The sequence below is a fragment of the Lepus europaeus genome, chromosome 1 (assembly GCF_033115175.1).
Source record: "Lepus europaeus isolate LE1 chromosome 1, mLepTim1.pri, whole genome shotgun sequence".
NCBI lineage: Eukaryota > Metazoa > Chordata > Mammalia > Lagomorpha > Leporidae > Lepus > Lepus europaeus.
This window is the reverse complement of record NC_084827.1, coordinates 117,583,125-117,610,302: the sequence shown is the minus strand read 5'-3', so window position 1 is coordinate 117,610,302 and position 27,178 is coordinate 117,583,125. Positions and strand designations below refer to the sequence as shown.

Genomic DNA, 27,178 nt, shown 5'->3' with positions numbered 1-27,178 from the left:
CATGCAGTCCTGAGAGCTGCAGGCACTCTCAACCAAACCCTGAATCCGAGGAAATAGATCTTCATGTTCGTAAAAGTGGGCTTTGTGATTTAGGACGATCAGCATCTAAACATAAATAGTTATCAATTCAGAACAAATGACCCTAACCAAATCAACCCACTCAGGAGAGGGAGAGGACTGCCCAGCATTCAGGTAAATGCTCTCCTACCCTAAGTGTTTTCTGAAGACTTAATGCATGGTGCAGTTAGACAAGGGTACTTTGAAAGTTCGTAAAAAAAAAAAAAAAAAAAAAAACAAAAGCTCATGGAAATATGTATTACGAAAAAATTGCACGGGGTTCAGAATCTTTTCACACAAAAATAAACTTATCTTTTAATTCCATTTCCATGAACTCTTGAAGTAGCCCCACAACATAACCGCACTCAGCTTGCCAAGGGCACGGCTGTCCCGTAGGGTGAGGCACACGTGTGGCAGTGTGCACAGCCGAGCGACTTCCTGGGCTGCAGCGCTGAGGCAGCCCAGCTGTCGTGCCCACAGACAGGTGCTGTAAGACAATAGCTCACTTCCCCAAGCCTCTAGCGACCAAGTGTCTGGCCAGCGAGAGCCAGTGAACAGCACTGGTCACCGTGCCGCTGCAGTCCAGGCCCGCGCCCGCCATCCATGGAGCCCCGGCCTCTCCTCCTGCTGCTCGGCCTCTGCTCCGGTGAGTGCTAAGGTTGGGGGAGCAGAGGGGTGAGGCAGGGAGCCCTATGGAGGCCAAAGTCTTGCCTCTGATGGGAACGCAGAATAGCAGCACCTCACCAGCCACAGGTGCCTCTGCCAGTGTCTTCCTGATGGCTGGACTGGATTTTCGGATATAGATTTTTAGTCTGTGTTCCTCAGTTAAAATAAGAGCGGTCTGATGAGGAGCTCCAGGGTTGTCATCCAGGCCTGTGCCGCCACTGGGGTGCGGTATCCGAACCGGCTGCCTGGAGGCTCCATGCCTCCAGTATCCGGGACACTTGTGCACAGGGGCATCTGGAGCTGCCTTCCTAGCTGAGCGGCTGCTGGGCCCTCGAGCAGGGACAGAAAATCGAGGACAAGGCGGTTAGGTTCTTTCACTGCTCCCGGAGCACTCTGACAACAAAGAGGGTTGAGTGACAGCTGCATGTGCTAGAGAGGGAACAGAACTCCCCATCGAGAGGAGATAGTTTTGTAATTTTTTTTAAACTTCTGATGTTAAAAACAAAAGTCCATAGGAATGCATTCCTGCTGGCTTTTTTTTTTTTTTTTAATAAGTGCATGACTATATATAACTTGGGTTGGAATTGAAACCACGAACCTTGCCAGCCCTTGACCCGCATTCTGCTCTGGAAGGTGTCACAGCACAGCAACTGAAACACTACCCTGAATCCCACACTTCCGGTGAGGAAAACAGGACATGCTTGCTGGCTGCTGCTTAGAAGAGTTTACTGACAAAGAGTGGGGGGGGGGGGGGGCACAGCCTGTGGTCTCTCTCTTCCCTGAGATTCCTGACAAACACAGGCCTTCTGGGCAAGAGCTACAGGACTTTATTATTCATGTGTTTTCCAATAGCAGACTGGAGATCACCTAAACTCAGATAAATTATTATATCGTGGGGGATTTGGACTCAATGCAACAAAGCAAACCACCACCCCCCCACACACCAGAATTTCAGAATTCTGAAAGCTGTGCTTCTGTAGAAACATGAGTGATAGGGCTCACGGGGTCCTGCCCCAGGTGCACGCTGTCGTGTGTATTGAGATGGAATCTAGAATTCGCTGGTTCCGATTTCTGTGAGTGACTCACAGAAATGTAAAGTTACATCAGGCGGTCCCACCTTCTCCATTTTTTTATTATAAGAAAACCGTGGCTGAGAAAGCGTGAGCTGGCCTGCCCAAGGTCGCCTCAGTTATGAATGCTGGAGACTCGGACTGCTATACGCACAGGCACGCAGCACAGCCTGAAGCAGCCACAGCATCCAGCTGAGAAGAGAATCACCCGAGGTTGCCGGGAACAATTCAAAGTCCCTTTTGTCCAATCCACCAGGGGGCTTATCCCTACACACACATACAGACAGAACCAGCACGGCACAAAAACAGGCTTTGAAATTGTGGCTGAGTTCCTCAGGGCTCCTAAAACCATGTGTGCACACAGCCAGTGCTCAACAAAGATGTCACGTTCCCATGGGCTGAACAGAGCTCTTCAGTACAATGCTGCTAAAAAGGGAGATGTTGGTATCACTTTGTCTGCTGAGTTATTTACCCTGCCTTTTTTTTTTTTTTTTTTTTTTTGACAGGCAGAGTGGACAGTGAGAGAGAGAGACAGAGAGAAAGGTCTTCCTTTTGCCGTTGGTTCACCCTCCAATGGCCGCCGCGGTAGGTGCGCTGCGGCCGGCGCTCCGCGCTGATCCGATGGCAGGAGCCAGGTGCCTATCCTGGTCTCCCATGGGGTGCAGGGCCCAAGGACTTGGGCCATCCTCCACTGCACTCCCTGGCCACAGCAGAGAGCTGGCCTGGAAGAGGGGCAACCGGGACAGGATCGGTGCCCCGACCAGGGCTAGAACCTGGTGTGCCGGCGCCGCAAGGCAGAGGATTAGCCTAGTGAGCCACGGCGCTGGCCTACCCTGCCTTCTTACCTGAGTTCATTTACTGCGACCCAGGGAATCTGGGCAGAAACTACTCCAACTCTCCACTTCCTACTGGAATTGGGAAGGGCCCGTAGAATTCTGACTTCACGCTCTGTAGGTTTCCTGTAGCCCTACCCTGCCTAGGTGAGGGAAGAACAAAGAGAAGGATGCCAATGAGGCAAATCTAAGAAGCGGAGACTTCCTTGAGTATCCCTTAGAAATCCCTTCCAGAAGGAGCAAGGACCCTGTTACTGGCTAGGACGGGAGAGGAGGGGTGGACGTTGCTGGAATGTTGGCCATGCCTGCTTCACTTCTCCTCGGTGCACTCTAGGGCTGGCCTGCAGACTTCTGCTATATAGTGCTGACAATCTGCTCTATCCACTGCTTTCTAGTATGTTCTTCCTGTCAAACTGGAGTAAACACTCTGGTCCACTCCATGGTCTAGCCCCCAGGCTCCAGCCTCCACTGTGGAGCAGACGGGTCCAGGATGCACACAGCAATGGAGGACAGAGGGGCTGCCCTGTGCTGGGGGCTCACCGAGACAACTGTGAAAACCGTCTTTCAACAACCCGCTCCCCTGAGGGGTGGTTGGGTGCAGGCAGCAGCTTCGGTTTCAGGCCCTGCAAGAGCTCAGTATGGCTGGCACCTGGGCTGCCCTTGGAGCCTTCTGGGTTCAGAAAACTTGGGAAACTAGAAAGGAGGAGGGGGGCTGAGTAAGGAGCTCCCGATATGGGATTCCCATGAAGGTAACGAGGAAGATATTTAAGCTACACTGAAATCTTCCAACCCCTGAATGGCAATGACACATTTACCTTCTGGGAGCGGGCACCTCGCCTCCATAGATAACCCACTTCTAAGGAGCAAGGGAGCCATGAACACCCCGCTCAGCTCCAAACCTCGGTCTTCCCATTTCTAAAGAAGAGATGAAAACTTACCTCCGGGGATCATTGTAGGGACTCACTAAAACCAGATCAATAAAACACCCACACTTTTGGAGAGACACCAATGCATCAATTTGTTGCATAATGTCAATGATCCAAAGTCCTGGATGAGAAACAGTAGTTGAGAGCTTGGAGTCTGGCTTAGGAAGCCTGGGAGAGTCACTTCAGCTCTTTGTGCACCTGCTTGCTCCTCTGTAAGGTAGCCACCATCACAGTGGCCGCCTCACCCAGGGTGAGACAGGACGAGTTAGCAAGCCACAAAAGTGCCAGTACAGAACAAACCCAGAAGTTAGTGAATTCCTTTTATTGCTTAATAAAAAACACATAAAGTAACTGATTTTCCTCAGTAACTATTTCCTTGACAAGCACTTCCAAACTTAGTACCCACAGAGGAAGACAGCAAAATGACAACCCAGCAGCAGCCAGTTAACACTACTGGGCACAAAGGAAAGCATCTATCTCGCTCCCTCGGTCTTCTCTGCCCAGGGAGAAGCCGGGCTGGCCCCAGCGGTGACCTGCGGTAAGGGGAGATCTTGTTACTGGGATCAGGACAAACGGATAGGCTCGGATGGGCTCTTGTGTCTGCTTCCTCTCCCAAACCGGAACAGGCAGCCGCCGACCCACAGGCTTGTGGCACACAGATCCTTCCCAAGCCTCTGGCTGGGCTGTGGAACACATCCCCCATCCCCTCCCGGAAACAGCTGTGCACGAGCGCCCCTCCCATGAAGTGTTAGTGCAGGAAACCGTGCAGAACGAGGGCATGGCAGCCGCGCTGTGTCCGTCCAGCCACATGGCCTGGGACGAGTGGGGAGAATTTCTGCCGCCTGCCTCCCCTGAGGCTGGTCAGGGTCACAGAGCACACTGGACAGAACAGGCGGCCTTTGGTGATTCTGCTTTCTCTGCAATGAAGTAAAGAGTCCCTGGAGGCCGGCACCAAGGCTAGCACTAGGCTAATCCTCTGCCTATGGCACCGGCATCGCGGGTTCTAGTCCCAGTTGGGGCACCAGTTCTGTCCTGGTTGCTCCTCTTCTAGTCCAGCTCTCTGCTGTGGCCCGGGAGTGCAGTGGAGGATGGCCCAAATCCCTGGGCCCTGCACCCGCATGGGAGACCAGGAGAAGCACCTGGCTCCTGGCTTCAGATCAGCGCAGCGCACTGGCCACAGCACGCCGGCTGTAGCAGCCATTGGGGGGGTGAACCAACAGAAGGAAGACCTTTCTCTCCGTCTCTCTCTTTCTCACTGTCCACTCTGCCTGTCAAAGAAAAAAAAGTCCCTGGAATCACTCAGGACCCAAATAAGAGCCCCAAACCCAGCCAAGCACAGGGTTTTCACTTGGTTTTTAAAACTTAGCTGGGACATGTACCCACAAGCGGTGATTTTTTAAAAAAATTATAGTAAAATATACATTACGTAAGGCTTGGAAGCATACAATTGAGAGGCAGTGAGCATGGTCTCAGTGTTAAATGGTCACCACCACTGTCTAGTTCCAGAAGTTTTTCATCACCCTAAAAGGAAACCTCACACCCATGCCACAGTCACTCCCATTCTCCCCTCCCCTCAGTCCCTGGAAACCCCCAATCTGTGTTCTGTCTCCATGGATGATCTGTTCTACCTGGTTCAAATGAATGAAATCCTACAATAAGTGCCCCCTTTGTGTCTGGCTTCTCTCACTTAGCGTAACGCTTTCATGGTTCCTACGTTTCATGTATCAGTACTTCATTCCCTTTTCAAGGCTGGGTAATATTCCATCGTTCAGCTGTGCCAGATGTGTGTATCCCTTTATCTACTGATGGGCATTTGAGTGCCTACCACGTCTCTGCCACTGTGAATAGTGCTGCTGTTCTCTAGGGTGTGTACCCAGGGGTGGACTGGCAGGTCCTGCAGTGACTGTGTTCAACTTGTCGGGGAGCTGCCACTTTGCATTCCCTCCAGCCACACATGAGGCTGCAATTTGCCCCCCTCACCAGCACTGGTTCTTTGTCATTCTCTTAGCAGTGGCCATCCTGCTGGGGGCAAACCAGCACCAGTTTGTGAGTATTTGTGGCATCCTGGGATCTGAAGCCAGCTGGTCCAAGATTTCATTACACCATGACCAGACCTGGGACGGGAATCTCTGTGGTCTCTCCGGTTGTGTGTGTGTGTGTTCCTGGTAAACCTGGCTCGGCCAGGGGCTGTGTTAGGCAATGCCCCCCATCCAGGAGCAAGTGTGGAGATAATCTACCCTGCCTGCTGCCCCCCAGTGGAAGCCACAGCAGCCAGGGTGCTGGGGAAGGGACGAAGGCAGCCCCCTTCCACCCTGGCGGCAGCTCACTCACTGCCCCTCAATTTCTCATGCTGGTGCGCGTGGAGGGCAGGGTCAGAGTCTCACGGGCATGTGTCATCCACTCTCTCAGCTGGCCTTGTCCTGGGCTCCGAACACGAGACCCGCCTGGTGGCAAAGCTATTTAAAGACTACAGCAACGTGGTGAGGCCTGTGGCAGACCATCGCCAGGTTGTAGAGGTCACCGTGGGCCTGCAGCTGATCCAGCTCATCAATGTGGTGAGACGCATCGGGGCTCCCTGTGGCACCCTCCTCCCTCTCCCTGGGCACCTCCCAAGCCCCTAAACAGGGGGCCCCGCTCTCCTTTCAGGACGAAGTGAATCAGATCGTGACAACCAACGTTCGTCTGAAACAGGTAAGTCAGCCCCATCGTTGCCCTGATGCTGTTCATCTTCGCCTTGAAACTCCACCTGGGCCCAGAAGACGTCAACTCTGGTAACAGAGACATCTTCCAAAATGCTGAAAGCAGGCGTTTTGCACCGGAAGGAGTGTGGGGCCTGTGTGTGTGTGTGTGTGTGCTAGTCGGCTAAGGCTGCCGTATCAAGGGACTGCAAACTGGGTAGATTAAACACAGCAATTTCTCTTTCCATAGTCCGGGAGCTGGAAGCCCAAAGTCGGGGCCTGGGCAGGCTGCTTCCTCCCGAGGGCTGGGAGGGAGGCATCTGTCTAAGGCTCCGCTGCTGGCTTGGAGAGTGCCATTTTTCTGCTCATGTGGCTTTCTTCTTGTGTGTGTGAGCTCTCTCTCTGCCTTGTTCTCTCTCTCTCTCTCTGTACCTTTCATACATGTCTTACATATATTTGTTTCTGAATTTCCCCTTCTAATGAAGACACCAGTCATCTTGGATTAGAACCTAGCATAACGGCCTTATTTGAACTTCATCTCTATAAAACTCCTGTCTCCAAATAAGGTCGTGCTCTGACTGCAGCGTAGGGATTCTCAGGGGGCGCGACCATATGCATTCACACTTGCCGCCCTGGACCTACATAAGTATTAGTTTTGTAATACAGGAAAGTCATAAGACTATTTTTCTTTTTCTTTTTTTCTTTTTTTAAAGATTTATTTTATTTATTTGAAAGAGTTACAGAGAGAGGTAGAGACAGAGAGATAGGTCTTCCATCTGCTGGTTCACTACCCAGATGGCTGCAATGGCCAGAGCTATGCCGATCTGAAGCCAGGAGCCAGGAGCTTCTCCTGGGTCTCTCATGTGGGTGCAGGGGTCCAAGGACTTGGGCCATCCTGTACTGCTTTCCCAGGCCATAGCAGAGAGCTGGGTTGGAAGTGGAGCAGCTGGGTCTCCAACCGGCACCCATATGGGATGCTGGTGCTTCAGGCCAGGGCGTTAACCCACTGTGCCACAGCGCCGGCCCCCATAAGACTATTTTTTCAATGGTGGGTCCTTCCCCTTTCCTGGCGTGGGTGGTGTAGCTTGGCAGACTGTCACCTCCCAGCCACATGACTTGGGGTAACTGTGTTTCCGCACGTGTAAAGTGGGTGCAGGAATCATGCTTACAAGCTGGTTGTGAGCACCAAATGAGTTACCATCAGGAAAGCCCTTACCCCAGTGTCTGCATGCAGTCGGTGCCCATGTTTGCTGTTATTATTTGTCTAAAGTCAAAGCTGAATTCTGAATCACACTTGCCCTACAAGGCACGATTGCTGTCAATATCTGAACGCCCAGACCCAGCAGGGTGCTGCATAACCCCAGCTTTTAGACAAGGCTTTTGGCTGTGTAACGGGCTGTCATCATTTCTAGCAATGGGTGGATTACAACCTCAAATGGAATCCAGAGGACTACGGCGGCGTGAAAAAAATCCACGTTCCCTCCGAAAAGATCTGGCGCCCGGACCTGGTTCTCTACAATAAGTAAGCGAAAGGGGACAGGGACAGGCCGGGGAGCGGGGCTCCAGGACAGGCGGTGCCTGACGCCCTCGCGGGAGGGCTGTACACAGGGGCTGCGTCTCGGTCCCGCTAACACGAAGCGACCCTCCCAAAGGCAGAGGCATGCAAATGGGCTGAAGAAGCCCTATGGCGCCTCACGTTATGCACAGAAACAATCCCTGGAGCCAGACTGAATCAGGGCTGTGGGTGGGGTCAGTTCATCCCAGGGAGCTCCTGGAGGGTGCGTGGCAACCATCTGCAGACCCCAGCTCCTGGGTCCCTGGGGGTCAGAGACGTCCTCTCCACCAAAAAGGCCGAGCCTTGCAGGGCTGTCCCTTGTGTCACCTCCCGATCGCCCGGACGTCTGGGTCGCCATGACAGACTGCATGTTGCGAAATCATGACGCGATTGAAGACTCTGGTTTAACGACACGTTCATTATCATACGCCCTTCATTTGTCAGGCAACGTTCATGCCGACGCTCCTCCTCCCCTGGCAGGAGTGCGGCCGCTGCCGGGGATTGATGGTCTGGCACTGCACAACACGTATGCGTGCCCGCCGGCGTGCACTCGCAGACTGCGCAGGCGGGGAGGCAGGGCCGGGGAAGGAAGCCAAGAGCCTGGTGGGAGAGCCCCCCCCCCCCCGACTTTCTACCACCTTTGGTCCAATTGCATTTGGACTTGGGGCTTGAGTCAGATGATCCATTCACATTTTGGGAAAACGCGCTGTGAGATCCGAGGATCTGGTGCTGAGTTTCCCTTTCAGCAGGAATCTGAGGGAAGCGGTTAGCATCCTGTGGTCCGTTAGGGCAGGTGCCCTGAGGATCAGCCTGATGGAGCTCTCTGTTAGACCTGCTTATGGGGAGGGCCTCTGCTCTCTTGGGCTCTTTTTGGGGGGGCTCATGTCAAAAGGTTTCTGAATCAAGACCCGCCCCCCCCCCCCCACTTCAATCCCAAGGGCAAACCAGTGGGAAGAAAACCTTGTGATTGATGACAAGACAGATCAATACGCTTTCCGTCCCTGCAGGCGCCCCCGCTGCCCCCTGCCTACCCCTGACCCAGGCTGCTTAGGGAAGAGCAAACTGCCCCTGAATAAGCCCCCGGGAACAGGTGCTTGTGATTTTCTTAGCACGGGCCATGGTTTTCTTTTTAATGCGGAATTATTGCCAAACTTGAGGAATCAGGAAATATCACATTGAAATCTAGAAAAATCCAATAATCAAAAATCTGAAAATGTTTTATTACAAAAAAATATAGATTTCTAGTTTCTGGGGAAGAATTGTAGTATCTGACAGCAACACTGGGCCTTCCCTCGTGCTGTGCATGCCCTGGGCAGCTCCCCGTGGGGCTTCCTCCTGAGAGGAGAGAGGGGCTCTGTTCACCTTTCACCTGCACTCACTCCCCACCTGCTGGCCTGGAGGCATCTGAGCCTACAACCCCATTCCACTGAGTTCTAAACAGTTTGCAAGACAGAGAGACAGGGAGATTTTCCACCTACTGGTTCACTCCCCAAATGCCTGCAAGAGTTGGGGCTGGGCCAGGCCAAAGCCAGGAGCCAGGAGCCAGGAGCCCTGTCCTAATCTCCCACAGGGGTGGCAGAGGCCCAACTACTTGAGCCATCACCTGCTGCCTCCCAAGGTGTGTGTGAGCAGGAAGCTGGAAACAGGAATAGAACCAGAACTTGAACCCAGTCACTCCAATAGGGAGCACTGGGGTCCCAAGCGATGTCCTCACCACTTTATCAAACGCCCACCCCCTTCCCTAGCCTGCTTGAGCCATCAGAAGTGGTTTTTTTTTTTTTTTTTTAATTTCCTGATTTTCCCCAGTTAACTCTCAAAGCAATTGAAGGAGAGGGACAGGAGTAGGACATGTGGACAGATGGAGATTAACATTTCAAATACCACAGCAGACTAGGGGGAAAATAGCAGGACACGTCAGACCCAAGTTATGCGTCACTTCTTTAAAACTGTAGACACCTGTGTTCTTCCCCGATATTGTGACCCAGGGCTCACCCCTAGCTGAGGCTCAGGAACTTATATTTTTAACAAGCACCCCAATGATTCTTAGTATCAGACAAGTGTTGCCATAGACACAAAAGACTGCCTAAAGCTTCTATAAATAGCACGGGAATACCTAACAGCTGTATCCTGTGACTGTCCCCAAGGCTCATCTGTCGCTTGGACACATTTCCCTCTCTTGCCCCCCTGTAGTGCTGACGGTGACTTTGCCATTGTCAAGTTCACCAAAGTGCTCCTGGACTACACGGGCCACATCACCTGGACACCTCCAGCCATCTTTAAGAGCTACTGTGAGATCATCGTCACGCACTTTCCCTTCGATGAACAGAACTGCAGCATGAAACTGGGCACCTGGACCTATGACGGCTCGGTGGTGGCCATCAACCCGGTAGGTGGTGGCCTCCCGCGATGAGGCTGGGTGAAGATCAGTGTGACGGGTTTGCAACACTGCCCTGGATGATCCCAGGCCCCCAGCACCACTCAGAACTTAGTCACTCTCCAGCATGATGCTACTTAGCTGGTTAGGAAGGTCCTTGATGCGTCGCCCATGAGAACTACCTGCACTTCCTCTGCCAGGCTCATTCCTGAGAATTCTGATTTAACCCATCCTGGGTGGGGCCAGGGCACCCGAAAGTCGGAAAACTCTGATTAGTTAAATGTGTAGAATCCTAATATTTAACTTATCAGAAAGGAATCTGTGACCCGGATGCAGTTGTGGCCCACAGAGCTGGGGTGGGGTCTGTTCCCTTGTCACTGCTGACTGCACAAGCCCATACCTCCTTAGGGCGGCCTGGTTCGGGTTCCCTAATCTGTTTCCTTTCTCAGGAAAGTGACCAGCCGGACCTGAGCAACTTCATGGAGAGCGGGGAGTGGGTGATCAAGGAGTCACGGGGCTGGAAGCACTGGGTGTTCTACTCCTGCTGCCCCAACACCCCCTACTTGGACATCACCTACCACTTTGTCATGCAGCGCCTGCCCCTCTACTTCATTGTCAACGTCATCATCCCCTGCCTGCTCTTCTCCTTCTTAACCAGCCTGGTGTTCTACCTGCCCACCGACTCAGGTGGGTGCGGTTGCCATGGTGGCTGCTTGGCACAGGGTCAGAAACAATCGTGAGCTGACAAATGCAGGGAGACCCCAACCATCATCAGTGTGTGTGTGGTGGGGGGCACATTTACCGAGTGGCCATGCGCAGTGGTGAAAGTCACCGTGGGTGGGGCTCCAGGACAGGCAGAGTTGAACGTGACCCTGGCAATGCACATCCACAGCTCGGTCCAGCTAAAGCTGATTAACCACCAGCACTCCCTGCTGACTACCAACCATGAGCCCAGAAACGTGCTGAGTAAGCACCTGAGCACAGGTGCTCCACAGGCCACGCCCACTCTGAAGCTGCTTTCCATATGCGGGAACTTCAAAAGGCTCATGGACAAATGGAATTGAGAGATTATTTTTGGTACAAAGAACAATTGGACCCCATGCATAGGTCTTTATAATGTATCTTTCATGAACTCTGTAGACCCCTTGTTTGCATACATTTCAAAATTGCTCTGTCCCCAAATCAACTTGTCCTTTAATTCCATTTTCCATGGAGGTTTTAAAGTCCCCTGTTCTGATCAATCCAGGGGTCCCCCTGCACCTCTGCTTGCCGCTTGAAAAGAGGACCTGCAGGGCTGTCTGCCAGGCGGTCGCTTCTTCATACACAGGACCGCCCTGCCCAAGCGGCAATCCTCCCTAGCATTTCAGCCTGCACCGCTTACCGGCTGCTGAGTCCTCACACCTGTGACATGACTCCATCAGCCCCCAACAGTCTACTGCAAAGGGACGAGGGATGCTCAGCCACCTGCCTGCAAGCTACCACTCACAAACAACTTGCATCAGACACGCAGGGGGAAAGAGAGCACACAGCCCTCAGACCTACGACAGGTCCCACTCGATCTACTAAGATTTGTTTTTATCCCAAAACTTTAACTTCCCAAAAAGAAAGGAAAAAAGGTTGTTTACTCATTCAGCAAACAATTGCTAAGCAGCTGTTATGCAGCAGTATTCAGTAGGGCATAAAGCTGTGCCTTCACTGGGGCTTAGCTGGTTAAACTATCACCTGCAATGCTGGCATCCCATATGGGCGCAAGTTCGAGTCCCAGCTGCTCCACGTCCGATCCAGCTCCCTGCTAATGTGCCTGGAAAAACAGCAAAGGGTGGCCCAAGTGCTTGGGCCCCTAAACCCAGGCGGGAGACCTGGATGAAACTCCTGGCCATTGTGTTCATTTGGGGAGTGAACCAGAGGATGGAAGATATATTCTCTCTCTCTCCCTCCCTCCCACCCTCCCTCTGCCCCCCCATGTGTGTGTGTGTGTCTGTGTGTGTGTCTGTGTGTCTGTGTGTATCTAACTCTGCTTTTCAAATAAATTTTAGAAATAAAAAAAGTGCCTTTCCCCATAGAATGTGTGCTCTGATTGTGTAGCCATTTTTAACATTGATCACACATACAAATAGTTTTTCAACCTTTTAATCAGGGAAGTTTTTTTTAAAGATCTATTTATTAATTTGAAGGGCAGAGTGAGAGAGAGAGAAATCTTTCATCCGTTGGTTCACTCCCCAAATGGCCTCAACAGCCAGGTCTGATCCAGGCTGGAGCCAGGAGCCAGGAGCTTTCATCTGGGTCTCCCACATAGGTGCAAGGGCTCAACTACTTGGGCCCTTCTCCCCTGACTTCCCAGGATGCATTAGCAGGGAGCTGGAGAGAAATCAGGTTTCCCAGGACTCAGACTCGTGTTCCGATATGGCTGCCAATGTCACAACCCATGCCTTAACCTGCTGTACCACAATCGCCAGCCCCCAAAGAAACTTCTTAAAATGAATAGCAGAAATATTGCTGGGAAATTTGGAAACTAACCAGCATCTACAAATATTAAATGGCTTTTATCTGAAAAGCCAGGAGGACAATGATTAGATTGTGCTTGATAAATGTTAGCTCTGATGAACCAAGAACTGTTCTTTGTTTGATAAATGTTTTGTATTTATAATTCTGTCCCCTTGAAGGATTTCCTACCCACCAGGTATAGTGGACAATATCTTGCTTGCATCTACTCCGTGTCCTATGTATACTCCTGTCCCACAGGGATTGGTTCCAGCATCCCCCGGGGACACCAAAACCCTTGAATGCTCTGGTCCCTTACTTAAATGGCATTTGTACTTCATCAACACATTTCCTCTGATCTAGTTTAAATCATGTCTGGTTACTTAGAAAGCCTAACACAATGTAAATTGCTGATATATTGGATTGTTAAGGAAATGGCAAGAAAAACTCCATAGATGCAAAATGCAGATAAACTTTTGATCCAAAGCTGAATTTGAGGTCGGGGTGGGGGGCAGACACAAGGGCCAGCTGGACTTGTATTCTGACATCTGGAAGCGCTCGGTGTGGAAAAAGCGCCTTGCTAGGAGGCAGAGCCACACAAGGAGTTGCCAGGAACTCCGACAGCAGGACCAGCTCCTTCCAAAGGCTCCCTGTGGCAGCCAAGGTGGCAGCTCCCCTCGTACCCGGCATCCCTGCTGCCACACTCGCCGGGGACGCCTGGGACTCCAGGGCCTGATGAAGAGAGATGGGGCCTGGGGAATCCCAGTTCTCTCAAAATGAAAGTGAGAGAGAGAGAGAGAGAGAGAGAGAGAAAGGAGGGAGGGAGGGAGGGAGGAAGGGAGGGAGAAAAGTAAAGTAAAAAGGCAGCCAGAAGTGCCAAGGTGAGCTTCCTCTTAGGTGAAGGTGAGGACGCGAGGCGTGTGAGTTGTTGGCCTAAGAAGCTCCCTCAGGATGCCAGCTCCTGAGACTTGCAAATTTCGTGCTTTCTTTGGTTTCGGGCTGCAGCTTCCTCCCGCAATGACAGAAACAGACGTGGGTGACCAGTAGGCTGGCCCATACTTTCATCTGATGAGGTTGAATACGTTCTTCTGCAGAGAGAACTACCAGCCAGGGTCTAGCCCACCCACCTAGAGCCCTTTCGGTTCCTTGGGTTCCACCATGAAAGAGTGACCTGGCTACTCCCTGCTTGGCAGCCTCTATGGAATCGCTGCCACCCGCCATGATCAAGTACCAAGGGCACATAGGAAATTCTGCAGCCAAACCCTCCCCAGAACAACACTTCCGGGACGTGCCTGTCACATTCCTCTCCCCGTGGGTCTTGGTGTCCATCAGTTTGCTTGGGCTGCCGTAACTGCGAACCACAGATTGGGTGGTTGAACAACAGAAATGCATGTTCTCACAGTGTTGGGGCTGGGATAGTTTCTCTGGGGCCTCTCTCCTTGGCTTGCTGACGGCTGCCTTCTCCCCACATCCTCAAGTGGTCTTCCGCTGGTGCATCTCCTAATCCGTCCTAATCTCCTCTTACAGGGACACGAGTCACAGGACTAGCCCTCTCCCCAGAGGACCACATTGCAGTTTATTTTATTAAAAGATTCATTTTATTTAGTAGAAAGGTAGAGTTAGAACTAGAGCGAGAGATCTTCAGTCTCCTGGTTTACTCCTCAAAGGGCCACAATGGCTGGGGCTGAGCCAGGCCAAAGCCAGGATCCTGGAACTCCATCCTGGTCTCCCATGTGGGTGGTAGGGGCCCACATCTGCTGCACGTAATCAGGGACTGGATGAGAACTGGAGTAGCCAGGACTCCAGCTGGCGCCCATACGGGATGCTGGCATTGCAGGTGGCGGCTTAGCCCTCCATGCCACAATGTCAGCCCACGTGACCGCATTCTCACTCGATCAGAGGACCTGGGACAAACACACACGTTGGGGGAGGGCCGGACGGCACAGATGAGCCCGCGCAGGTAGGCCGCTGTGCTTCCTCCCTCTGTCTCTCCAGGGGAGAAGATGACCTTGAGCATCTCTGTCCTCCTGTCCTTAACTGTGTTCCTTCTGGTCATCGTGGAGCTCATCCCTTCCACCTCCAGCGCCGTGCCCTTGATCGGGAAGTACATGTTGTTCACCATGGTCTTCGTGATCGCGTCCATCATCATCACCGTCATTGTCATCAACACGCACCACCGCTCACCCAGCACCCACGTCATGCCTGAGTGGGTGCGGAAGGTGAGTGGCTGAGACCCCCACAGACCTCACAGGCCAGGCTCCCCCGGCCAACACTGCGCAGTTAGGCCCTGGAAGTCCTCTCTGTGCTGTAGGGGAGTTTGGGAAGGCACTCTCTTTGACCTCTTTCTAGGATAAATAACTCATGTAGCTTTCCCAGAGAGAGACGAAAAACAGAAAAGCCCACTCCAAATTCAGGCTCCAAGAATCTCTTTCAGGGAGATAAATAACTCACTGTCTTCTCATTCAAATGCTGTGAAGTTCTTGAGATTTCTGTCTGTGTGTCTTCCAGTGTTTGAACAGACTGCCTTATTTTTGTTGGGCGGGGGTGGGTCTTGATGAGACAGGGCCAAAAAGCAAATTTTCATGAGGAACTTGGTCTCCAATATTTACATTATTGAATTTTAAAAAAAAAACTGTTAGCATTTCAAATACATCCTTTTTAAAAACTCTACTGCTAAAATTCAGGAGCTCTGGTACAGAATGCAGCAGAGGCTGGCGCAGCAGCTCAACAGGCTAATCCTCCACCTTGCGGCGCTGGCACACCAGGTTCTAGTCCCGGTCAGGGCGCCGGATTCTGTCCCGGTTGCCCCTCTTCCAGGCCAGCTCTCTGCTGTGGCCCAGGAGTGCAGTGGAGGATGGCCCAAGTGCTTGGGCCCTGCACCCGCATGGGAGAGCAGGAGAAGCACCTGGCTCCTGGCTTCGGACCAGCACAGTGCACTGGCCATGGCGGCCATTGGAGGGTGAATTAACAGTAAAGGAAGACCTTTCTCTCTGTCTCTCTCTCTCTCACTGTCCACTCTGCCTGTCAAAAAAAAAAAAAAAAGAATGCAGAAGACTCGCCAGGCATGGACTGAGACACTTCTCCCAGTGGTCTCTCTCTGCAGATTCACAGTCACTGTTTTCAGAAAGACTGTTAGCTGACGCCTGGCTACCTAAGCTGCATTTTCCTTAGGAACAAGAAACAGAAGAAAACAGTCTAGCTGTTTTTCTTTTTTAATCATCTGCTTATTTAAAAGGCAGAGAAAGACAAAAAGATGGAGAGAGATCTTCCATTTACTGGTTCACTCACCCAAATGCTCGCAACAGCCAGAGCTGGGCCAGGCCAAATCCAGGAGCCTGGAACTCCGCCCAGGTCTCCTAGGTGGAGAGAGGGTTCCAGGCACTAGAGCCATCACCTGATGCCTGTCAGGGTGTATATGGGCAGGAAGCTGGAATCAGAGCAGAGCCAGGACTTGAATGCAGGCATTCCGATATGGGCTGCAGGTATCCCAAGTGGCGTCTTAACCACTGCACCAAACGCCTGCCCCGTCTAGATTTTTGTGGGACCAGGCGCCTATGTATCTGAGGTGGTGGAGCCCCTTCTTTAACCCTGTGGAGGCACAATCCTGGGACGCTGCTTACCAGGAGCCAGGAAGGTTTAGTGCCTTTGACGTTCTGCACACAGGCTCCCTCCAGTGGCTGGCTGCTCACATTACAGAATCATCACTGTGTTAGAGGATATACAAGGGTACTTCAAAAATTCATGACAAGTGGAAGGAATTAAAAGATAAGTTTCAGTGCAAAAAAATTTTGCAGGGCCAGCGCTATGGCATAGTGGGTAAAGCCATCACCTATAGTGCCGACATCCCACATGGGCGCTGGTTCGAGTCCTGGCTGCACCACTTCCGATCCAGGTCTCTGCTGTGGCCTGGGAAAGCAGTAGAAGATGGCCCAAGTCTTTGGGCCCCTGCACCCACGTGGGAGACCCAGAAGAAGCCCCTGGCTCCTGGCTTCAGATCGACACAGTTCTGGCTGTTGCAGCCAACTGGGGAGTGGACCAGCATATGAAAGATCTCTCTCTCTCTCTCTCTCTCTCTCTCTCTGCCTCTGTCTCTCTGTAACTCTGCTTTTCAAGTAAAGTTAAATAAATCTTTTTAAAAAAATAATTGAAATCCATGCATATGAAGCATCTTCAAAAAGTACAAGGTTCAAAATAAAAACTATGCAAGGATTTCAATATTTTTTACACCAAAATTAATATCTTAATTCCATTATCCATAAGCTTCTTTTGTTTAAAAAAGATTTATTTATTTATTTATTTATTTGAAAAGTAAAGTTACAGAGAGGCAGCTGGAGAGAGAGAGAGAGAGAGAGATCTTCCATTTGCTGGTTTGCTCCCAAAATGGCCACAGTGTTTGGAGCTGGGCTGATCTGAAGCCAGGAGCCAGGTGCTTCTTCCAGGTCTCCCACATGGGTACAGGGGCCCAAGCACTTGGGCCATCTTCTGCTGTTTCCCAGGCACATTAGCAGGGAGCTGTATTGGAAGTGGAGCAGCTGGGACTTGAACCAGCATCGATATGGGATGCCAGCACTGCAGGCGGCGGCTTTACCTGCTATGCCACAGCCCCAGTACCTTCCATGAACTTCTTGAACCCTCATATACAAAGATACCTTTGTATATGAGTTCCTTGTATTAAGGCTGAGGCGACTGTGGCCAAGAGGTGCTGACTTGTTCAAGTTCACATTGCTCAGAGACAGAGTTTGCAGGTTACCTGTTGACATTCATGCTCATACATCTCTCTTGTTGTTAGGTTTTCATTGACACTGTTCCAAACATCATGTTTTTCTCCACAATGAAAAGACCATCCAGAGAGAAACAAGAAAAGAAGATTTTCACAGAAGACATTGATATCTCTGACATTTCTGGGAAGCCAGGGCCTCCACCGCTGGGCTTCCACTCTCCCCTCATCAAACACCCCGAGGTGAAAAGTGCCATCGAGGGCGTCAAGTACATTGCAGAGACCATGAAGTCAGACCAGGAGTCCAGTAACGTAAGTGTCCCAGCTTGGAAGCCCCCTCTGTGTTTACACGGTCAAGGTCATGAGCGCAGACAGATGGGTTGACTTGACAGATAGGCTGGCATTCAAGATGCAGCTGCTGAGCAAAAATATGCCTTGGGGACCCCCTCTGGGCCTCCTTAGCAAGTCGTCACGTTGTGAATAATCTACTCTGACACAAAGATCATAATGCCAGATGTGAGATGTGCGGAGCTTTGAGATCCCCCCATTGAAAGGCCCATAGATGGCATAGCACGAAGGATGTGAGACCACCCTAACACTCTCCTCTCCTCCAGGCATCCGAGGAGTGGAAGTATGTCGCCATGGTGATGGACCACATTCTCCTGGGGATCTTCATGCTGGTCTGTCTCATCGGCACCCTCGCCGTGTTTGCAGGTCGGCTCATTGAACTGAACCAGCAAGGATGAAAAAAGCTGGGTTGAGCCTGGCTCTGCCTGGGACCACCAGAGCAGAGGAAGGTGGAAAAGAGGAAGAGTTGTCTGTTCGGATAACTCTCATTTATCAAACATGCAATTTTCTGTATTTAGTATTAGTGATAATGATTTGCCTTGACGTAAGATTATAGCCCTGAAGTGTTTTCACATTGCATCTCCCCTCAGTCCTGCTGTGCCTTCCTGGAGAGTGAGCCTGTGGCAGTAAATGCAACTGGATGGCTAACGGAAGTCTGCATTTCCAAATGGCAGTGGGGAGAGTCTCGCTCAGAATAACCGGGGTTCCCTACTGTGTTGTTGTTGCTGTAGTAATTTAAGCAAAGAGGCTATCCTGTGCTTAAGAGCCAGTTTTATGCCTCTTAGGAAGGTCCTATCTACCAGCCCCCAAAAGATAAAGCATTTGATTTGGAGACAGAGGAAGCAGCAGAAGGGGAGAGAGGTAAATTCCAGAACGGCCATCAAGGCGCAAGCTGCCCCCCAATCCTATGGTTTAAAGTAGATTTCCGGCTGGTGCCGTGGCTTATTTGGCTAATCCTCCGCCTGCAGCGCCGGCACACCGGGTTCTAGTCCCAGTTACTCCTCTTCCAGTCCAGCTCTCTGCTGTGGCCCTACACCCACATGGGAGACCAGGAGGAAGCGCCTGGCTCCTGGCTTTGGATCAGCGCAGCACGCCGGCCGTAGAAGCCATTTGGGGGGTGAACCAATGGAAAAAAAGGAAGACCTTTCCCTCTGTCTCTCTCTCTCTCACTGTCTAACTCTGCCTGTCAAAAAAAAAAAAAAAAAAAAAAAAAAGGTAGATTTCCAGAACTGGGAGATGAGGGACGGTGCCCCGGGCAAACAGCGGTGGGGGGGGGGGGGTGTGCCGGGCGTGAGCTCCAGACCCCATGGCAGTTGTCTCGCCTGTGTGCTTCTGCTGCACGGGACTCAACTTCCCTGAGCTCCCCATCAGGTCCCTGTGTTATAGAATAACACCAAATTGCAGGCAGACTAAGCTCTTTGCTCCAACTCAAGTGGAAGAACAGAGATTTGAGCCCAGACTTTCAGTGTATCTGTTCGCTCGCTCCCCTGGCCACACCTGGCTCCCCCTGGACCATTCTGTAATCCTGCCCAGTGTTTTTGTGAACTTCAGTCTTAGCATCAACCACCTTTCTGTCTCCCCAATCAAACCTCTTTCCCTCCCCACTCGCCCCAATCCTTCTTCCCATTGTTTTGGGTTCAAATCCTAGCAATGGAAGCAGAACTAGATGCACACATCATTACCGTTTCTAAAATGTTGAAGACGTCATTAGGAGAGAAAGTCGCATCTTTTCTCCAGAACACACTTCAGGTTACAATATAGTGGACCCCAGCAATAGAAACTGTGTGGCCCTGAGGTCGCTAGTGGCCGCAGATCACCAAAACACACCTGACCTGTGGCAGCCCATGGGCGAGCGGGGAGTTGCACAGCCAGGGGCCGAGGTGGTTTCCAGCTCCTTCTCCCCGGGGCTCCCTGTAGCACACCTACGGTGGGGCTACCACGTACCTTCATTTAAGCGGGAGCCATTCTGCAGCTGCTCAGACAAGTACACACTGAGTCACCATGGGACTCCAAAGGGATTGAAAGCAGGGAACTGAGCAGAGTTTTGTGCCCCGGTGTGCCCAGCAGGAGTTTTCACAACAGCCAGAAGAAAGAAACAATTCAAATGCCCACGGGTGGATGGATAGGAAGCAAGGTGTAGCAGACACCAGCAGTCTTCAGAGAGCTTGTGAAAAATGCACCCTATGGGGGTGACACTGTGGCCTTAGGCCCCTGCACCCATGTGGGAGACCCGGAAGAAGCTCCTGGCTTTGGATCAGCGCAGCTCTGGCCATTGCAGCCATCTGGGGAGTGAACCAGCAGATGGAAGACCTCTCTCTCTGTCTCTGCACCTTTCTGTAACTCTGTCTTTCAAATAAATAAAATAAATATTTAAAAGAAAAAAAGAAGATGCATCATATGAAAAACGGATGCATGGGCTTCCAAATTTTTAAACCAGAATAAATATATATTTTATTTTTTAAATTTTGGATTAACATGAGGTATGTGCATAAACTTATTTTTTAATTGCATTTTTACATGAGCCTTTTAAGATTCCCTTGTATGGGAAATGGAATATTATTCAGCCTTAAAAAGGAACGAAATTCTGATCCCTACAAAAGCATAAATTAGGCTGGTGCCACGGCTCAATAGGCTAATCCTCTGCCTGTGGCGCCGGCACCCTGGGTTCTAGTCCCGGTCAAGGCGCCGGATTCTGTCCTGGTTGCTCCTCTTCCAGGCCAGCTCTCTGCTGTGGCCCTAGAGTGCAGTGGAGGATGGCCCAAGTCCTTGGGCCCTGCACCCACATGGGAGACCAGGAGAAGCACCTGGCTCCTGGCTTTGGATCAGCGCGGCGCCAGCCACAGCACACCAGCCTCAGCGGCCATTGGAGGGTGAACCAACAGAAAAAGAAGACCTTTCTCTCTGTCTCTCTCTCTCACTGTCCACTCTGTCAAAAAAAAAAAAAAAAGAAAAAAAAAAGAAAGAAAGAAAGAAAGAAAAGAGAAAAGAAAAAAAAAGCATGAATTAGCCTCAGGCAGCTTGTGCTGAGTGAAATGAGCCAGAGGCAGAAGGAGAGATGTCACTGGATGCTGCCCGCAGGGAGCACCTGCTAGAGGCCACGTCATCATGACAGACAGAGAACAGAAGTCAACCGGACCTCTGGGAGCAGGGGCTAGGGGTTATGTTTGGTAGAAGCCAAGTTTCAATTGGGGAAGATGAAAAGTTCTAGAGACAGAAGCTGGTGATAGATGCACGACACTGAGTATACTTAACGCGTCTGTGCTGTCCACCCACAAATAGCTCCAGTGGTAACTCTTATGCTCTGAAGAAAAGAGCAAACTAAAGGCCTCAATGCCTGCCCTTAATCTGTCACAGCCTCCCAGGATAGACAAGACCCAGAGGATGGGCCGAGAAGGCATTTCATCACTTCGCTCACAAGTGGACAAGGAGGCTAAGAGCCTCCCTGAGCTCACGGAGCTCGTCAATGACAATGCTCAGGGCCCCGAACCCCTGCTCTTTCCATTTCCCCCCCCAAAACGGGCGCCCTGCCTGCGTTCCCTGCTTGCCTCCATCCTGGAGGTCAATATCACATGAACTCCGCCAGCCCTCCACCTGCTCCTGCTCCGTCAGCCACCTGCTCCTGACTCTGCCACCAAGCCATGGATGTCCATCTTTGGGATCTCTCCCCTCGGTGATAGCCCGAGTTCCAGAAGAAATGGGAGGTGGGGCAGTGTGTGCAGTGATCCTGGAGGGCCCTGCCCCGGCCGCCCTGTGTGGCCCTGCTGATGCGTTTGTCCGGACGGCAGGATGACGTCTCGGGATACAAGGAGCACCCTGAGGAACGGGCACTCAGTCCTAGGCTGTGACACAGGTTGGGGTTGCAGATGGCAGGTGGAGGCGGGGTTACTCAGAGCTCAGGCCCTCAGTCTTGTTTTGGGCCGGGGTTCTCAGTGAGGAGGAGGGCTCCTGGGGAAGCCAGGAGAAGCCCCACACGCCCGGCCCAGTAGCCACACGTTCTGCATCCACACATTCAGCCAGCCTCGCAGCAAAAGCATCCACAAGACAAACACGCACAGGCTCCATTTTCTCATCATGATGCCCTAAACAACACAGCACAACTACTTACCTACCTTCCACACTGTACTAGGTCATTATATTAGGTATTATTTCTTTAAAATATTTATTTACTTATTTATTTGAAAGGCAGAGTTAGAAAGGAGGAGGGAGAGAGAGAGATACCTTCCATCCACTTGTTCACTCCCCCAAATGGCCACAAAAGCCAGAGCTGGGCCAGGCTGAAGCCAGGAGCTTCATCTGGGTCTCCCACGTGAGTGCAGGGGCCCAAGCACTTGGGCCATCTTCTGCTGCTTTCCCAGGCTACAGCAGAGAGCTGGATCGGAAGCCAAGCAGCTGGAGCTCGAAACAGAGCCCAAATGGGATGTGGGCATCGCAGGTGGCAGCTTTACCTGAGATGTCACAGTGCCAGCTCCTATATTTGGTATTATAACAGGAATGATCTAAAGTACACGGAGGGGCTGGCGCTGTGGTGTAGCAGGTAAAGCCGCCACCTGCAGTTCTGATATCTCATATACTCTGGTTGGAGTCCTGGCTGCTCCACTTCCAATCCAGCTCTCTGCTATGGCCTGGGAAAGCAGTAGAGGATGGCCCAAGTCCCTGGGCCCCTGTACCCCCATGGTAGACCCAGAAGAAGTTCCTGGCTCCTGGCTTCAGATCGGTGCAGCTCCAACTGTTATGGCTATCTGGGAAGTGAACCAGCATATGGAAGACCTCCCTCCCTCCCTCTCTCTCCTCTGCCCCTACCTTTCAAATAAAATAAATAAATCTTAAGAACATATATACAGGAGAACATGCATGGGTTACATGTGAATTCCACACCATTTTATCCTACAAGGGGCTCGTGCCCCCTCCAATTTTGGTGTCCACAGGGTGTCCTGGAACCAATCCCACGGGGATTCTGAGAGCTGACTGTATCTGTTTTCAAAGCTCCTGAGGTGAAGTGTCACCAACTGGGTGCCTTAGACCAACAGGAATGCATTCTCTCACGGCTCTGGGTGCCTGCTGTGGACTGAACCACCCCAAACACACGTGGTCAACTCCTTCCCAGCCTGCAATGTAAGATCATGAGGCTTCGCCAAGGTCATGAGCGCAGCCCCTGCAGGGGCACTGGTGTCTTTCTGAGCAGGGACACCACGGAGCTCACCTTCCCCTCTGTCTACCCAGGAGCACATGAGCAGGCAGCCATCTGCAGCCAGGAAGAGAGCCCTCACCAGAGCCCAGCCGGCTTGGGACCCTGGCCTGGGACTCCCAGCCCCCAGAACTGGGGGAAGCTCTGTTGTTTAGGCCCCCTGCCTATGGGAGCCTGAAATGACTGAGTAAGGCCAAGTCCAAAATCAAGATGTCAGCAGAGTTTGTTCCACCCGTAGGCCATGCGGGCGAATCTGTTCCCTGCCTCACTCCTAGCTTCCAGCGGTTGCTGGCAACTGAGGGGGTTTCTTTATTTGGGGCAGCAACACCACATCTGCCTCCACCAGCAATGGCCTCAGCCCCTCTGTCTCTGTGCTGTCTCCTTTTCTCTCAGGACACTTAGCCATTGCATTTAGGGCCCACTCTAAATCCAAGATGCTCTCATCATCAGATCCATAATCATATCATATATATCAATTCTATCCACAAAGACGCTATTTCCAAATACTGTCACACTCCTTGGTGCCAGGAGTTGGGACTTGGGCACACCTTTCAGGAGCCATTGTTCAACCCACTGCAGGCAATGACCATGAAGCAGCATGGGGGAGAGTGCCCTGGGTGCGCAGAAAACCCTCCCAGGAAGCCCCGGGGGAAGGCAGAGCGCTGAGGGCCTGCTGGGCTAGGCTCTGTGATCCCCCCAGGGTGCTTCATCCCGCGCCCTCAACCCACCACCCTCCACTGCAGCAGCCTGCAGAGAGAACACAAAAGCAGCTAAGCCCCTTCAAGGTTTGCTCCCCACCCTGGGGCCCAGTGGCTCTTCAAAGGGTCACTGCAAATGCCCAGGGAAAGGACTGAGCTGAGAGCCCCCTGCCCCTCTCCCCTCCAAAACCTGAGGCTGCCTGCAGGCACTTAGGGGAGATTTTCAAACCCACAGGAAGCACCTGGAGGAGCCCAGCTGGAGGCCAAAGCCCCTGTCAGTCACAAGTGCCTTCTGCTGTGGATCACCCATCTGCAGAACCTGGGCCACAGGAGCCCTCTGGCCGAGGGCAGGCCCGGGGAGAGCCTCAGACCAATGGCCTTGGGTAGCTGGGGTCAGCAGGAGGCAGGGGACCTGAGGCAGGGCCAGGGAGGAGGCCACTGGACATGCTAATAGTAACCCTGCACAAAGCGTTATGGCCCACTAACGTTTCCACTCGTGGGTTCCCTTCCATCCTCCCCCTACCCCGTGAGGTGCAGGGTGTCGTTAGCATGGTGCCCACTGGACACGTGAGAAAATTGAGGCTTGGGGAGAACAGCATCAGAAGTGTCTCAACTGATAAGCAGAGCTGTCACTGCAGTGTTGTGTCCCCGACTGGGCTGGAGACAGGAAAGAGATGTGAGCGGAAATCCGGGTCCACAGTTTTATTGCAAAAATAAAATGCCCATGAAAAAGCATGGCTTGGGAAAGGAGAGGAGTAAAAGGAAATAGCCAGCAAAAGTACTCAACTTATTCCAATTCCAAGCTCAGCACTCTCTCTGCACTCACTGCTGGTGCTGGGGTCATGCGTGTGCTTTGCTGGTGGGACCGGACCACCATGAGGTTGCTGTGGAAATGGCCCCAGGTGGTCCCTGAGAGGCTGCACACAGAGTCCCCACAGCTCCGCACCTTCACTTCTAAGCATGCGCCCCGGGGTATCAGAAGCAGGGGCCTTGAACCTATCGCTGCGCACCAGCGTTGGCCACCTCAGTTATTCACAAGAGCCCACACAGGGGAGCAGACCGAGAGCTGTGAGCAGGTGCATGGGTACACAGAAGTGCGTACACACATGGAACACGACTCAGCCTTAAGAAGGAATGAGATTCTGACAACAGGATGGACCACAAATATTGTGTGACGCTACCTCTGCCAGGCACCTAGAACAGGCAGTCATGGGAACAGAAGTAGAATAGAGGCTACCAGGGCTCGGAGGGAGGGGTGAGTTGGTGCTCAATGGACAGGGGCAGTTTGGGAAGATGGGAAAGTTCCAGAACAGACAGTGGGGATGGGTGCAAGACATTGTGGGTACCTAGTGCCATGGAGCTACACTCCTAAAAATGCCCAAATTGCAAACTTTGTCACGTTTATTTCACCATGAAGAAAAGTTGGGTGTGTTTTTTTTTTTTTTTTTTTTTTTAAGAAAAGGTATTTTTAAATTACAAACTACACTGCTGTTATCCTTGATGAGGGTCTTGGGTGAAGACTGGCTCAAGTGAGCACTAAGTGAGAAACTGATCCCTCTGTGGGTGAGCTGGCTCCTCTCCCTCTCTCTTTTTCTGGGCACCCTGCTGGCAGGCCAGCTCCACTTTCCCTGGGGATGTCAGCCTGAGGATGGAGCAGGGGAATTATGTTCCAGACTTAAACCCAGGGAGCCAATAGCAGAGTGAGGCGGTGCCTGGGGCCTCTTCCCCACATCTCTCTGCCCCTCTAGCAAACACAAAGGCCATGCTAGGCCAGTCCAAGGTGTTCTGCACGAGCATTGCTTTTTTCAAAGCCAGGGAAATAAAGCCCTTGATTAACCTTTACTGGGAGATGGCCATGCCGTCTTTCCCCTTCCCACAGCCCTTTGCTGGCTGTCGCTCATCACCCGACAGGACCTACCTCTCTCTCTGATCTCCAGTCCTGGCTTGGAACCTTCCCAAAGGATGAAGGGTGCAATTTATTCACAGTGCCACCCTTGGGTCTGAGTCAGGGCAGTGCCTAAACACCTGCCGAAGATACCAAGAGCGAGTGAGTGGGTGCTCCAGCAGCCCCCGCGGTCTTCAGATCGCCCTTATTCTCCCATGAACACCTGCCCTCGCTCTCATCTGTCCGAACCAGTGCCTGTGGCCTCCCCCCTGTGCTGGTGAGAATCTCTGACGTGAGTGTGCACGTCACGTGAGTGTCAGCCACGTTTGTGAGCAGGACCACCGTGAGGCTCTCCAACCTGCACCATGCACGCTCCTGCGGAAAGCGGTTCTGTGAGCTCTCCCTACCCCTCACCGCTGCCCCGTGCCCTGCCCCTGTCTGACCCACGCAGCTGCAGCCCACCCCTGGGCGAAGGCCCCCACGCAGAGCCTCTGGGGAACCCGTCCAGCCCCGGCAGCCCAGAGTCTGTTCTTTCTGCTCTTCCCCAGGGGTCTCCCGAAACGTCCCCTTGTGGGGAGAATCCTCTGATCTGAATGAGACTGCTCCCACGTGGAGACAGCAGGGGGAGCCCACCCACGGTCCCTGCTTCAACTTCCTGAAGAACCTTGGGCAAAGAAATCCAACGCTCTGAGTCCCGCCAGGTCTGACCCTGTCCTCCGCAGGTGCTCCCCACATACCACCTCCTGGAAGCCCTGACTCCTACACGGCCTGTATCTCCCTCACTGAAGCCCGGAGTCACTTCAATATCTATTGTGTGGCCACAAATATTTGTTGAATGGGATCCTTCCCTATTGCTATCTTTATTGAGATACAATTCATGTGCCATGGATTACACCAGTTAAAAGGTCAGCGACATCACTATGTTCCTAAAGTTGTGTTTATGAAATACATGAAGTTTGTACACCTTAAATAAAAGTTTTCTGGGAGGGGCCGGCACCGTGGCTCACTTGGTTAATCCTCAGCCTGCAGTGCTGGCATCCCACATGGGTGCCGGGTTCTAGTCCCAGTTGCCCCTCTTCCAGTCCAGCTTTCTGCTGTGGCCCGGGAAGGCAGTGGATGATGGCCCAAGTGCTTGGGCCCTGCACCCGCATGGGAGACCAGGAGGAAGCACCTGGCTCCTGGCTTCGGATTGGAGTAGCACCAGCCGTGGCGGCCATTTGGGGGGTGAACCAATGGAAAGAAGACCTTTCCCTCTGTCTCTCTCATTTTCTAACTCTGTCAAATTTAAAAAAAAAAAAAAGTTTTCTGGGAAACAAACAAACCAAAAAAAAGAGTAGGTGATAATATTCTTAGTCTCGCTCCATTGTTATCTGTGATGAATGCTGGAAAGCTAGGATTAAAGGAAGCTTTGGTAAATGGGAGGCTAAAATAGTTTATTTTTTTCCAAATTCAAATTCATTTTATTTATTATTTTCCCAAAGAAACCTTTTATTTAAGGAGTTCACATTTCCTAAGTGCAACTTTAGGAATATAGGGATTCTTCCCACCATACCTGCCCTCCCACCCACCTGCTCCTTCCTCTCCCATTCCCAGTCCCATTCTCCACTAAGATTCATTTTAAATTAACTAAAATAGATTTGAATTGCTCCACTGGAAAATTATGCTGACTTCACCGCAAAACATAAATTGTTTATTCAAGAATCAC

At 51.9% G+C, this 27,178-nt stretch overlaps 1 protein-coding gene across 1 annotated transcript; it reads left to right on the top strand.

Moving 5' to 3' along the window:
- The first annotated feature begins 660 nt into the window (after positions 1-660).
- Positions 661-18,103, top strand: CHRNA1 (cholinergic receptor nicotinic alpha 1 subunit). Its single transcript, XM_062200503.1, has 9 exons — positions 661-703; positions 5,962-6,107; positions 6,199-6,243; positions 7,643-7,752; positions 9,976-10,171; positions 10,609-10,846; positions 14,636-14,859; positions 17,430-17,669; positions 17,972-18,103. The coding sequence occupies exons 1-9, from the start codon at positions 661-663 to the stop codon at positions 18,101-18,103; spliced, it is 1,374 nt and encodes a 457-aa protein (XP_062056487.1).
- Positions 18,104-27,178: the final 9,075 nt, after the last annotated feature.

Coding starts and splice junctions, on each gene's coding strand:
- CHRNA1 (XM_062200503.1), top strand. CDS start 661: ATGGAGCCCCGGCCTCTCCTCCTGCTGCTCGGCCTCTGCTCCG. Junction 704..5,961: donor GCTGCTCGGCCTCTGCTCCG/GTGAGTGCTAAG, acceptor CCACTCTCTCAG/CTGGCCTTGTCCTGGGCTCC. Junction 6,244..7,642: donor CCAACGTTCGTCTGAAACAG/GTAAGTCAGCCC, acceptor CATCATTTCTAG/CAATGGGTGGATTACAACCT.